General features: G+C 42.7%; 1 protein-coding gene across 4 annotated transcripts in view; it reads left to right on the top strand.

Moving 5' to 3' along the window:
• rusc2 (RUN and SH3 domain containing 2) overlaps positions 1 to 12,119 on the top strand; it is a 30,772-nt gene extending 18,653 nt beyond the window's left edge. For all 4 annotated transcript variants that reach the window (XM_042487836.2, XM_042487835.2, XM_042487834.2 and 1 more), the window contains 7 exons: positions 2,076 to 2,152; positions 3,084 to 3,258; positions 3,697 to 3,802; positions 4,516 to 4,562; positions 4,647 to 5,730; positions 7,024 to 7,194; positions 7,383 to 12,119. In XM_042487836.2, coding sequence (XP_042343770.2) covers positions 2,076 to 2,152; positions 3,084 to 3,258; positions 3,697 to 3,802; positions 4,516 to 4,562; positions 4,647 to 5,730; positions 7,024 to 7,194; positions 7,383 to 7,590 — 1,868 coding nt within the window. In that variant the 3' untranslated portion in view covers positions 7,591 to 12,119. The remainder of the gene's footprint in view (positions 1 to 2,075; positions 2,153 to 3,083; positions 3,259 to 3,696; positions 3,803 to 4,515; positions 4,563 to 4,646; positions 5,731 to 7,023; positions 7,195 to 7,382) is intronic.
• Positions 12,120 to 12,121: the final 2 nt, after the last annotated feature.

Below are 12,121 nucleotides of genomic sequence, written 5' to 3'. Positions count from 1 at the left end.
GAGCAACTTCAGAAATGACCCAAAAATAAGTTAAAAATGTATAAAAATTTAGGAAATTACCTGGAAATAAGCACAAAAAAATCGACGCAAACCAAACAAACAAACAAGCATCAAAATGTGTTTGATTATGATTACATTGATACATATAAATATATATATATTTTGTGTAGCACAATTTTAATTATATTTTTTTAATAATTATGAAAAGAGTTTTTTATTTTTACCGTTGTTTTTTTTTTTCCACTGATTTTCTCTCACTCTCACTTTCTCAGCTATTTTTTTCAGGTCATTTTCTCGTCACCATTTACTAATTCTTGCCGAGCTGCTTATTGCCTTTAATCCCATGTTTGTGAAAAAAATCAAACCAGTTTGCTCACATTTCAGAGGTTTAAAATACTTGTGAAGATTTCAAACTGTTAATTTCTTGATCATCAACCTCAACAGAATAAGTCAAGTAAAGTCAAGTCAATTTTATTTATAAAGTCCATTATCACAAATCACAGTTTGCGTCAGAGGGCTTTACAGCAGACGACATCCCTCCGTCCTTAGACCCTCACATGGACTGAGGAAAAACTCCCCATAAACAGGGAAATAACACTTCTGTTGTTAATACTGTACCTCTTTTTCCATATGTTATCATAAATATAGGTCATGATTTGCACTGTAAGCCACAAAAGATCAAAGAAATCATAGAAAAGTGCTGCACTGCTGACAGAATCAGATAAAAATCTGACACTACAAACTGGAAAATCACATTTTCAGAGCGTGCAGCGTTGTTGTGGAGCAGAACGGAGTGAAATGATGGCGCTGAAAGGTGCTTAAATCAAGTGCCTCTCACTGCAGAACGGCTACTTGACAGCGAGGAGGGTAATTTAAGGCCTCTTGAGGCAGCAGGTTATCGTATAATGAGCAGGCAAATCATCCCTCAGCTGGATCGTCAGCAGGTTCCTGCACGCACCGACATTCACACTGCTGAAGTGTTTTTGAGCAGGACCTCGAGAGACACATTTAACAGAGCTTTTTACACCTTTGTTTTACATGCATTGTGTCCCGGAGATGTAGAAGCCCCGGCCGTCTTTCATTTATATTATTGTGATTTTTTAGTAAAGCTAAAACACGATTTGCTCAGTAGGATTTTTTTTTATTGAGATCTTTATTGGAATTAAAATTGGTGCAAATTATAAAGTACACCATACCTTCATCATTCTCTTTTTCTGTTTTTAGCACCAAAGAGGGAAAGAAAAAATAAATAAACTAAAAATAAATTAAATCAAATATATATGAGCAGACTAAAAAAAATAGATAAAAGCAGATGCTGACAAAGTTTTCCCTTAATTTGCAGTTGAAAAAAGAAAATAAATTAGCACGATACTCAGCTTATTACAAAACATTTAAAATTGCAATAACATTGTATTATGACCTACGTTTCATGATAATATTGTATCAACCGATCTTTGGTGATTTCCACCCCTAAATATTCCTTGTATGTTTTTTTTCTCTCGTTCTTTTAATTTGATTTGATTTGATTTATTTCGAACATGTAAAAAAGAAAATAGAGAAATAATTTTACAAGCAAGCAAACAAAAAATAAATATTTACAGAGAATAAAAAACATAAAGCAAAACAAATGGTGAAACACATGAGGACTTGTTTTTTTTATTTTAAAAAGTTCATTGAATGCATGATGAGTCCAAAGTCAGTGAGTCATCATGTTAAATCATCGTGATCAAAATATTCACCAAAATAATTGTGAATATGATTTTTGCCATAATCGAGCAGCCCTACATGGAAGGCAAACCCAGCTGATCACTGCACATCTAGTCGTTACCTTAATAAATAAAACTATACAGAATGCGAGCACAAAGGCACTGAAGGACACAGCACAAGGACCTTAATGCCTCTCACGTCCCTGCAGAGGAGGACAAAACACCATGGAAACCAAACCATGGATTTAGGACAGTATTACAGAGAAAAAAAGACATTTGCATCAAGTGACTTTCACGGCAAAGACACTGTATCTTGTGCATTAAAGGATAATTGACTCTTTCCTTTTTCTTTCCTCTTGACTCTGTCAGGTTTGGTGAAAGCCGTGAACACTGCAGTGGATCTGATTGTGGCACATTTCGGCACCAGTCGAGACCCAGACGTCAAGGTAGGAGTTTTCGATGGATCAGATGACTACTAATAACTGATTTACTTTGAAATAAATGGGCCTCTTCTACTGGCTGATTAAAGCTCACACAGAGAGATTTAGACCAAAGTGTTGCAAAATACAGAAGAAAATAAAAACCTTCAGATGGTAAATTACATTAGTTTCACACTCAGGTGGCGCCATCTGTTTTCTCTCATCGCAATTTGATCAAGTTAGTTTATTAAATGTTTATTCAGTCTTCATTCTTAAAAGTATTTTTGCCTTTCCCAGGTGTATACTTTTTTTAGCCTCATTTTTTAATCAATAACATCGGTGGGTTTTATTTAGTTTTTTTATTTTCCATCTTATTGTTATGCATTACAGTGTTACTAGTTTTATCAAGCAGGTTTTATCCATGTGAAGAACTCGTGCTTGTAATTTCTTTCTTCTTGTATGAAAAGGTGCTATACAAATAAATATTATTATTATTATTATTATTATTATTGTTATTAGTGCATTCAGGCTCAGTCCCATCATGTTTCTAAGTTTATTTGTGGTATTTGTCTTCACAGTTATTTAATTAATTATACAGCAGCACCACCACAAACATTTTCAGAATATTAATTGGTCCCTCGTGACTCTTCCCTCCGTCAGCGGCTTCAGTCAGGAATCTGAATTTCTGGCACGTAATGTGTTTTTTCACACAGAGCTGATAAGACAGTTAATAAATTAGGCTGCAGATCAGTCTGAACAGGAGAACAAAGGGGAAGTCAGCCTCATTGGTCCTTGATTGAAAACAGATAATATATTTACTTTTAGTTGTTTTTTTTTTTATCATGACTACAAAAAGTGTACTTATCTACTGAGACAAATTTGGCACAAACAGATGAGAAGTTTTGCATCTTCCTGTGCTTATGATTTGTCATCCTGATGATGCTCTGTAACCCTGCAGGCCAAGCTGGGGAACAGCTGGGTGAGTCCCAACGTGGGTCACCTCATCCTGAAGTACCTGTGCCCGGCCCTGCACGAGGTGCTGCAGGACGGACTGAAGGCCTACGTGCTGGACCTGATCATCGGACAGCGGCGCTGTCAGCCCTGGAGCCTGGTGGAGGCCTCAACACAGCTGGGTGAGGACAGAGCTGCTGCAAATTCATCACATCAAACTGATAATAAGAGTGACCAGTTTCATGTTCAGTGCATGTTTAATGAACATCAGACCTGCAAAATCCGCTTTTAACTATTCATGTATTCTTTAATACCGTGTTGTTAAAAGTGACCTAAATGACATAAAAAATGCTAGCTGTATCACGTTGGAGGAAAACTGTTCAAATTAAGTTTTAAGCGTACACTGTATGGAAATATCGATATCGACTGATATGAAAAAAATAGTGATAAGACTTTTTTTTTTCTGTCATGTCGTCCATCTTTATATACACTCTGTGGCTTTGACAGACTGACTTTTGGTAAAATTATACTGAAAGGACCGTAACAGCAGCCATAAGTGAACTGATTATGGGTAACATGTGACATAGTAAAGACGTAATTTTATTGTCTGTCTCCGTCAGGCCCGTCCACACGTGTCCTCCACAGCCTGTTCTCAAAGGTGAGCCAGTACTCTGAGCTCACCAGCCACAGCATGAGACTCAACGCCTTCATCTTCGGCCTGCTGAAGTGAGTTATTTTTCACCATTTTCTCTTCTATATTGTCTCATTCTTTGCACCAGTTGCTCTGATCCTAAGGGTCAGGATTAAAGCTCTAATTTGGTCCAAAAAAATCAGCCCGACCCTACATGAAGAGCTCAGTTTTTGTTCAAGCCTGAACCACAGCAGAGGTTTTGGGCCCGAGCCTGATAAAAAACCTTAAATTTATGCTGTAAAAAATATCATATTATAGGTCTATTTTGTATATAATAATATAGATTTTAAATATTAACACAATTGTTACAATCGGACATGTTTCCTAGCACCACTTCTTCTTCTCCAATATTCAGTCGTCTGTTGTCGTATGCACGACAGTTTCGGCAGAATGGGTTACAACATGTCGGGCAGATGATGGTCACTGCTCTCTGCTGCATGTCACATCTCGCCCGCTACTGGGGACGCAGAAACGAACACTGCCAACCAAGTGGCTTTTTTAGGAAAATCATACTTTGTATATCTTAAATATATCCTATCGCTTTTGCTAAAATTAAGCTTAAAGCTTCGTTTCATACTGTAACCTTCAAATAAGTGTTGGAAACACATCTTGGTTTAGTCAGGTTAGATTATTAGTTAACTTTCAGCTCGATGCTGAATGTTTGATAATTTCTAAAATCCCCCAAAACGAGAGCGATGGTGCACTCACGTTGCTGCAAATTTTATACTTGATTCTCTTTTTATTTCAGCCTGAAATCTTTGGAGTTCTGGTTCAATCACCTCTACACACACGAAGGTAAGACCCAGTAACTTCAGACTGATGTTAAATTTTGCTTTTCTGGATCTTGTTCTGATGAGCTTCCTGTTTCGCTTTCATCAGATATTATCGCAGCACACTACAGCCCGTGGGGTTTCCTCCCCCTGTCGCAGGGGGCGTGTCAGCCGCTCTTTGAGGAGCTCCTCCTCCTGCTGCAGCCGCTGTCGCTCCTCCCGTTTGACCTGGACCTGCTGTTTGAGCCGCACCTCCTCCAAAAGGGCCAGGAGCACCTCCGTCGGAAGGAGCAGCTGTGCTCCGCCGGCCAGAGTGTCGACCAGTCGACCCGCTCCACCTTCCAGCTCATGAGGGGGTGGAGCACCACCGTGAGCGAGATGGTGAGAGACTCAAGCGGAGAGGTGAAGAAAGAGAGGGCGGCGCTGAGACGAGAGGGGACGTGGCCAAGGATGGAAGGGGTCGGGTCGAGGAGAGAGGGAGTGAAGCCGAGGTTGAGGAGTGAGGGGGAGGACACGGAAAGCGTGACAGCCGGGCCTGCGAGCAGAGCGGCGATGATGGAAGTAGGGTTTGCCAATCTCTGGAAGGAGAGAGGGATGAGTGGACAGAGGATGAAAGGCGTAGGACAAGAGAGTCAAGGAGAAGGTGAGGACGGACAGGAGAAGGACAGGAGGAAGGAGAAAGAGAAGGAGAAAGAGAAGGATATGACGGACGAGGGGCGGCAGCGGCAAGACAGACAGGCGGGCTGGTGGTACCAGCTCATGCAGTCCTCCCAGGTCTACATCGACCAATCAGCAGAGGGGTCAAAGTTTGTAAAGACGGAGAAGAGGAAGAAGTCGGCAGAGAGACGACAGAACCAGCTTCCGCCCACCAGAGAGGGAGTGGTGGAGGGGGCCGAGTCGAGCCAGGAGGGGGAGGGATACAGAAGCAGGAAGAGCAGCAGCAGCTCCAGCGGGGAGTCAGCTGGGTCCAGAGGGAGGCCTTCGTGGATGGGCAGCCCGCCAGAGTCTGTCCTCAACCAGGAGAAAGACACAAAACCTCTGGAGCTCACAGGGACTGGAGCTCAAGCTGCTGCCCAGGAGGAGAGCCCCCAACAGGGACAGAGTCTGCGCTGGAGCAGGCTCTTCGGATCCAGTGTTGGGTCTCCTTCCAGGGTGGAGGCAGCTGATCAGAAGGCAAAAACTCAAAAAACCAGGTCAGTTAGAAGGAAAAGTCTGGTGATACTTAATGTCTGTCTTATCCTGTCAAAAGTAAAAACAAACACAAAAACAAAAATCTCAAAATGTAGACATAAAGGGCTGCAGGAATGAGTCCTTAAAGCTGGAAATTAGTTAACATTGTTGTACTTCCAGCGCCCTCGTCTCAAAAACCACATTGAAGTCTTTCATTTGCATTTCTTAAAAATCTGCATTCATAAGATGACATTGTGAAAATGGTCCATGTGTCCACAGATCCACAAAAATAACCCAAAACACTGTAGTATGCAGATCAAGCCAGTAGTTGGCAGTATAACTTGGTAAATGCACACTATAGAAGAACACCATGCACATGTGCGTACTGGCGTTCTTTAAGAAGATGATGGCGAATGCACGCACAAGAACCGACAGCGTTAATAAACTCAGTAGATTCAGCAGCACAAATGCAGCTCGGTAGTCCACCATTGTTGTTATTATTCTCCTCCTGCTTGCACATGGCTGTTTGTCTGAAACGTAATGCGCATGTGCCAAGTGCGGCTGTGATGTCACCATTCTCACAGGACCCGCACAGTGATGGTTACCATGGCAACAGAAGGGATTGCATTTTTTAAAAAATGACACTTTGGAACCCAGTTTCAAAAGTTTTGTGTTTTCAGGCCCGAAAACGCCGTCGTCATGTGAATGAAAGACCAAACCACAACAAACGTTTTACGTTTTAAAAACTGCTGGCATATAAACGGCCTCAAAATCTACTGCTCTGTTGAATGGGTTTTTGGTAGGATATCTAAAATGAGGTCTATAATTAGCACAAGCTTAATGCTTAATTCATGCATGATTCATGCACGAAGGTCGCCAGCGTCCACCCGGACAAAGTGATGTCACAACATCAGATCATGTGTGGCTGGTTTTTCCTTTGTCTGTGCACATGTAACGGTTTTTAACGACACTGACACACACATGCATACACTAGCCCTGTAGTTTGGAAGAATATTGGTTTGCTGCAAGGAGAAACTTGCACACAGTAAAACAAAAACAAACATTTCTTTGTCGTGATTCTGCGTCAGCTCATGTCTCTGTGACAGTCAGTGCAGATGAACATGTCTTTTAAAAAAGGCGACTGCTTCAGAGCCTGGATGCCGTGGTGAGGAAGTCATAGGACTAGTTTGTGTATCGACTCACGTTACACTATTGAGCAAAGCTTACCTTGCTGAACAAAATGTGTAAGTATTATAAACATTGTTTTTCCTGCAGACATTACATTTCTCATTTTTCCACACTGTTTTCTCTCTCAGGCCTCCATCAGGGTGGCTTTCTCTGGATCGGTCTGTTCTCGACCTCGTGGCTCAGACTATCGGAGGAGGGAGTGGGAAGAAGGCAGAGCTTCCAGCTACGCCCACTCACGCCCAAACCTCACCTCCACCAACGTCAAACCAACCAATCGAAGCCAGACAACAGTCTCCATGGTGAGCAAATGCTACACGCTGCACACTGAGATTATACTCAACAATTCACCCAACTGTCATACCTCAGAAGAGAGCTGTAAGAACTGATATTTTTGCTTCATTAATGACCAAAACTTAAGAGTTTCTAAGTGATAATAACCCTGTCAGACTCTGCTGACACTTTCTTTATGTCGTCTGTCTCTCCTCAGTGAAGTACGAGCTTTGTGCCACCACATAGCCACCGAGCCTGGACAGCTGAGCTTCAACAAGGGCGACATCCTGCAGGTGCTGAGTAAGGCTGATCCAGACTGGCTGCTGTGCTCCCTGGGTGGAGCCAAGGGTTTGGTTCCCATCATCTACGTCACCCTCAGCAGCATGGAGGACAGCCACGATGCCTCTGGACTCGGACAGTGCTGAGTTAAAGCTGCCCAGAGACGAATTAACGCAAGATGAAGGCAAACCGCTTCGGAGTCAAAGGGTATTGCTGCCACACACCTACTGAGAACAAAACCTGTACATTGGGGATCATCCCGAAAACGAGAAAACAAAAAAAACACTGTAGAAAATATGAAGACGATGTACAGACACATGCAACGCAAGCATGCGGGCTCAAACACTAACTCACTTTCAAGGGTACATCCACGCAGAGTATGCATGCATACATCCGAAAAAACCAAAAGACCAGACAGGAAACCCAAAGACACTCCAAAAAACACGCTTCTCTCTCCGCGTGGAGCTGCGCTACGAGCTTAACTACGTGACTGTCCAAGTCTCCGTGTCATCCATCTCGCAACAAAACAAGGAGGGCCTTCTCACAGATGGAAAACTTCACAAATATGATATACGCCATGCCTAGCTGCACTTTGCTGTACTGTACGCGTTCACCTCGCTGTGCCACACTCTGAACACACTTATTCTCCTCAGTGGAACGCCGAGGTCTGTGATGTCCTGTTGCTTATTTGGTGCCGATTGATCTTTTAAATTCATGTAGAAGCTTTTTTTTTTTTTTAAGGTAAGATTTAAGATGGTTGATGTAAAAGCAAAAAAAACCTTTCGATCCGTGTCTGCTCCGGGTGCAGAGATTCAGCATATTATTATTAGGAGATTAGAAACCCGTGACCTTACACCGTGACCTCCAGAACGCAGCGGGGCGGTTTGCAGCCGATGATGAGGGCTCTCTGCTGAAAAACGGTGGATTGCTCCTTCTGGGTTGTGAGAAAGTTGCTGTTTCAAGCGAATCGAGTTTTGTTCATGAGTGAGGGGGGAATGGAGCGTGAGATGGAGCGGCAGCTCAGCGGTGATACAGGCGCTAAACCGGACCGTCACGGTGAAGAGAGAGCTGAGCTGAAAGGCATCGATTTACCGCTCCATCTGCGCCTGAGCTTTGGGTAGTGACCAAAAGAACGAGATCCGCAGCACGTTCTCATCCAAACTCGTCACGTGTTGCAGCTTTGTCAGTGGACTTCCGCATCGACAAATCATGAGTTAAGTATCCTTCTGCCTCTGATGTTTACGCTCCATGATGTCAACAGATGATCATGGTGGGCTGATGTGGCCCGTGGTTGTGCTTAGTAGGGCTGGACCAGAATATTTTGCTATTCAGGTATTTGGTTTTCAATTTAGGCATTCAGATATTTTTTTTTTTTTGCAGAGGATGAATTTTACTTCGGTGTTTGCGATCCTGCTGCTGCGCCTGTAACACACACACACACACACACACACACACACACACACACACACACACACACACACAGTGACAGGAATGATCATTTGATATTTTGTCATTTTTAACAGTTATTGACGACTTGATTGACTGAGTCAAACCAATTCTGTGTCGGTGTGTCCGGTCCCGAAACGCAAACACGTGACCCCCCGCAGCTCCACTGGAGCTCTGTCCGGCAGCACAGAGCAGGTGAATTCCAGTATCTTCCATAATGAGGACATTTATCATTTCAGACACACAAATGTCAACTGTGGCTTACTGCACGGTCCCCCCCGCACCTGAAGGTGAGGCCCTGAAGAGCTCGGTCTCTCCTTCACTTGACGGTGAAGCTCTGTGGTGCAAGCATCAACCCGCCCCTACTGCTCCCGCCTACCGAAACTCTGATTATTCACTGTTGATTACTGCCGAAGCTACAGGGCCCAGAAAATTGTATTCAGGCCAGTCCTTGTGTTTCGGCGACAAAAGTCACGGATGGTTAGGATGAGGTGAAGGGGGCACAAAATAAGATGTAGAAACAGCATCACATTCAAACAAGAAGCATACGCTTGACTCCAGCATCAAAGTCCGTGTTGGTGGGACCCCTCCACCTCCCCTCCTGCCCGCCCTGCAGGCGCCCTCACGCTCATTATTATTATATCGTTACCGGTGCGTTTATAACCACGCTCGTTACATTGCACACGCAGCCAACTTATAATAACAACGCAAGTATTTCTTTTCGTCTGCGTTCCATATGCACGCAAAAGGCGCCTTTTGGCAAAGCGCCCTTATACCGAAAGCACTGACAGAGCAAAACTGTATGACAAGTTTGGGATGAGAACTGGCTGGATACAAGCTGCCGAAATGAGCGTCCTCTGTTGGGCGTCTGGGCTCAGCTGCAGAGAAACGTGAGGAGCTCAGACATGCGGAGGGAGCTCAGAGTAGAGCTGCTGCTCCTTCGCGTCAGAAGGGGCCAGCTGAGGTGGTTCAGGCTCCTGATCAGGATGGGACGCCTCCTGTTAGACGTTTTCCGGGCATGTCCAACTTGGATGAGGCCGGGGGCAGAGCCAGGACACACTGGATGAAATATATATCTCATCTGGTCCGGGAACGCCTCAGGGTCCCCAGGAGGAGCTGGAAAGCGTTGCCGTGGGAGCGGGATGTCTGGAGTACCTTGCTCAGCCTGCCGAGTCCCAGACGAGAGCATGACATTAAACGGATGATGGAGAAAACCACCCAGTCTGCCCAACCTGCAAGAGAAGAAGGAAAAAGCACAAGTTCATTCTGACCACCGCTCATCAACGCCTGCTTTTACGAAGACCAAGAGAGGGATGAACTCACAAGAAAATTGTGGATTTTTTTTCTTCTCCTTTTTCTCAAAATGTCCACCACAGCTGGGATGAATCAGTGACATTTAACTCTTTGAAACCTGGGCAAATTGATTTCTAAATTTCTTTCCAAAAACATGGAAAAAAAAAGGTAACGGGCAACTAAAACATTATGCAAAAAAGTGCAGAAAATGTTTGGGGAAATTAGCAACAAAAAAATAAATAAAAAAAATAAGAAATGACTTGGAAAAGGGCCTAAAGTAATAAGAATTCTGTAAAATTATTTTCAATGTATAGTTATGATAATTAGAAATTTCTGGAAATTTTCCCTTTTTTTAAATCCTTTAAATTGAAGACTTTTTTTTTGCAGAGTTTCTCATTACTATTTTTCCCATGTTTTTTTTTTTTTAAAGAACTTCAAACCATTTTCCTCATGGTTCAAAGGTTTGAATAGCTGTGAAAGCCACCGTAGCTCAGTAAACAAAAGTCATATCACTCTGGGTTTCTTTAAGTGCATGTAAGCTTTCAAAAAAACCCTACAATCCTGTTTCACCTGCAGCATCCTGCACCTCGGTCCCACCTCTCATCAGCGGACACTTTGAAGAGGACACATCCAGGCTGCAGCCTGAGCTTTTGATCTGACGGTACATAATGTAAATGCATATATGACTTACACATGTGGTGAGTTCTATTTATTTATTGACCTGTTTGATTAGCGGAGGGACGCATCCAAATGCAGAAAAAAACGGGGAAGGATGTCCAATGAAAGCAAAGCAAAGCTGTGGAGACGTGCGGAGGCCTTTTATGAATGTGTTGGGGATCCAGCCTGGAAAACGATTGCTAATATGCATTTAGAGAAGATTAAATGATCTAATTTTTGCCTTAAAGCGCTCGAGGAAAAAAGGGAGAATTGCCCTGTTGGACACTTAAAAGGCGAGACATTATATTTTGTATATGCTGTCTTAAAGTGACATTTTACCCATATTTATGTCTACAAAGATTCTTGACTTCAAAGAAAAGTATAGAGATGATATAGAGGTGATATTTTTAGGATGTTTAAAGGGAAAACCCCAACACATTTTGTGATGGCGGCTCCTAGCTGCTGCCTGTAGATGCCGAGGTGTAAAAATGAAAAATGTGGCCTTAGGTTCAAAATAAGTAAAATTACGCCTACGTACACACAGATCTAAATATTTCACATTATATAATGGTAAAAATCAGTGTACATTTATTAAATAAATGAATGCTTGTGTAGTTTTTGAAAAACTTACATAGGATATAATTTAACCGTTTTCTTTTTGTTGCATTGTACAGTTTTTTTTTAAATATATACAATTCATTTCAGCAAAAAAAACATTTTCATTGAACTGTAAATATATTTAAATTATTAATTTGAGCTACATGTATGAATGTTATTAATGATTTGATGATGCATTTATGTGAAACACAGGAAGCAAGTATAAGCTTTAGTTTCAGTGCTGACAGGCGAAGGCGTGACGGTCGGTCGGTATCATTTCGGGTCCTCCAGGCGGTTTGCTTTTCATTGACATCCTGTTCAGAGTTCACATGGGACAGACAGAAACAAACACATAGTAGAGATAAAAGCAGAGAGACGCGGAGGCTCAGGGGCAAGAGACAAAGACAGATTCACTTTTTTTTTGGCGTTTGAGTAGCTGGAACGTTGCGCTTTAAAAATGCTACAGAGAGAGAAATAAAGAGCGAAGCCTCGTGACGTCTTTCTTTCTCTCTCGTGGGTTTTTATCTGCTTTCTCTCTCCCCGGCTGCCTCCTCCTGCCTGTAAATACCTTCAGCATCAGTGACACTGCTCTTCTCTCTGTGTCCAGGCTATATGACGTGTACGTATGACATTATCAAACTACTATGGATGTTAAATAACAAAGTGCTCATGTGATCACAGATT

Source organism: Plectropomus leopardus, chromosome 4 (genome assembly GCF_026936395.1).
Source record: "Plectropomus leopardus strain MGB_pleo_1.0 chromosome 4, ASM2693639v1, whole genome shotgun sequence".
NCBI classification, from domain to species: domain Eukaryota; kingdom Metazoa; phylum Chordata; class Actinopteri; order Perciformes; family Serranidae; genus Plectropomus; species Plectropomus leopardus.
The sequence above is the reverse complement of the archived record's forward strand: the minus strand, read 5'-3'. Positions and strand labels throughout refer to the sequence as shown.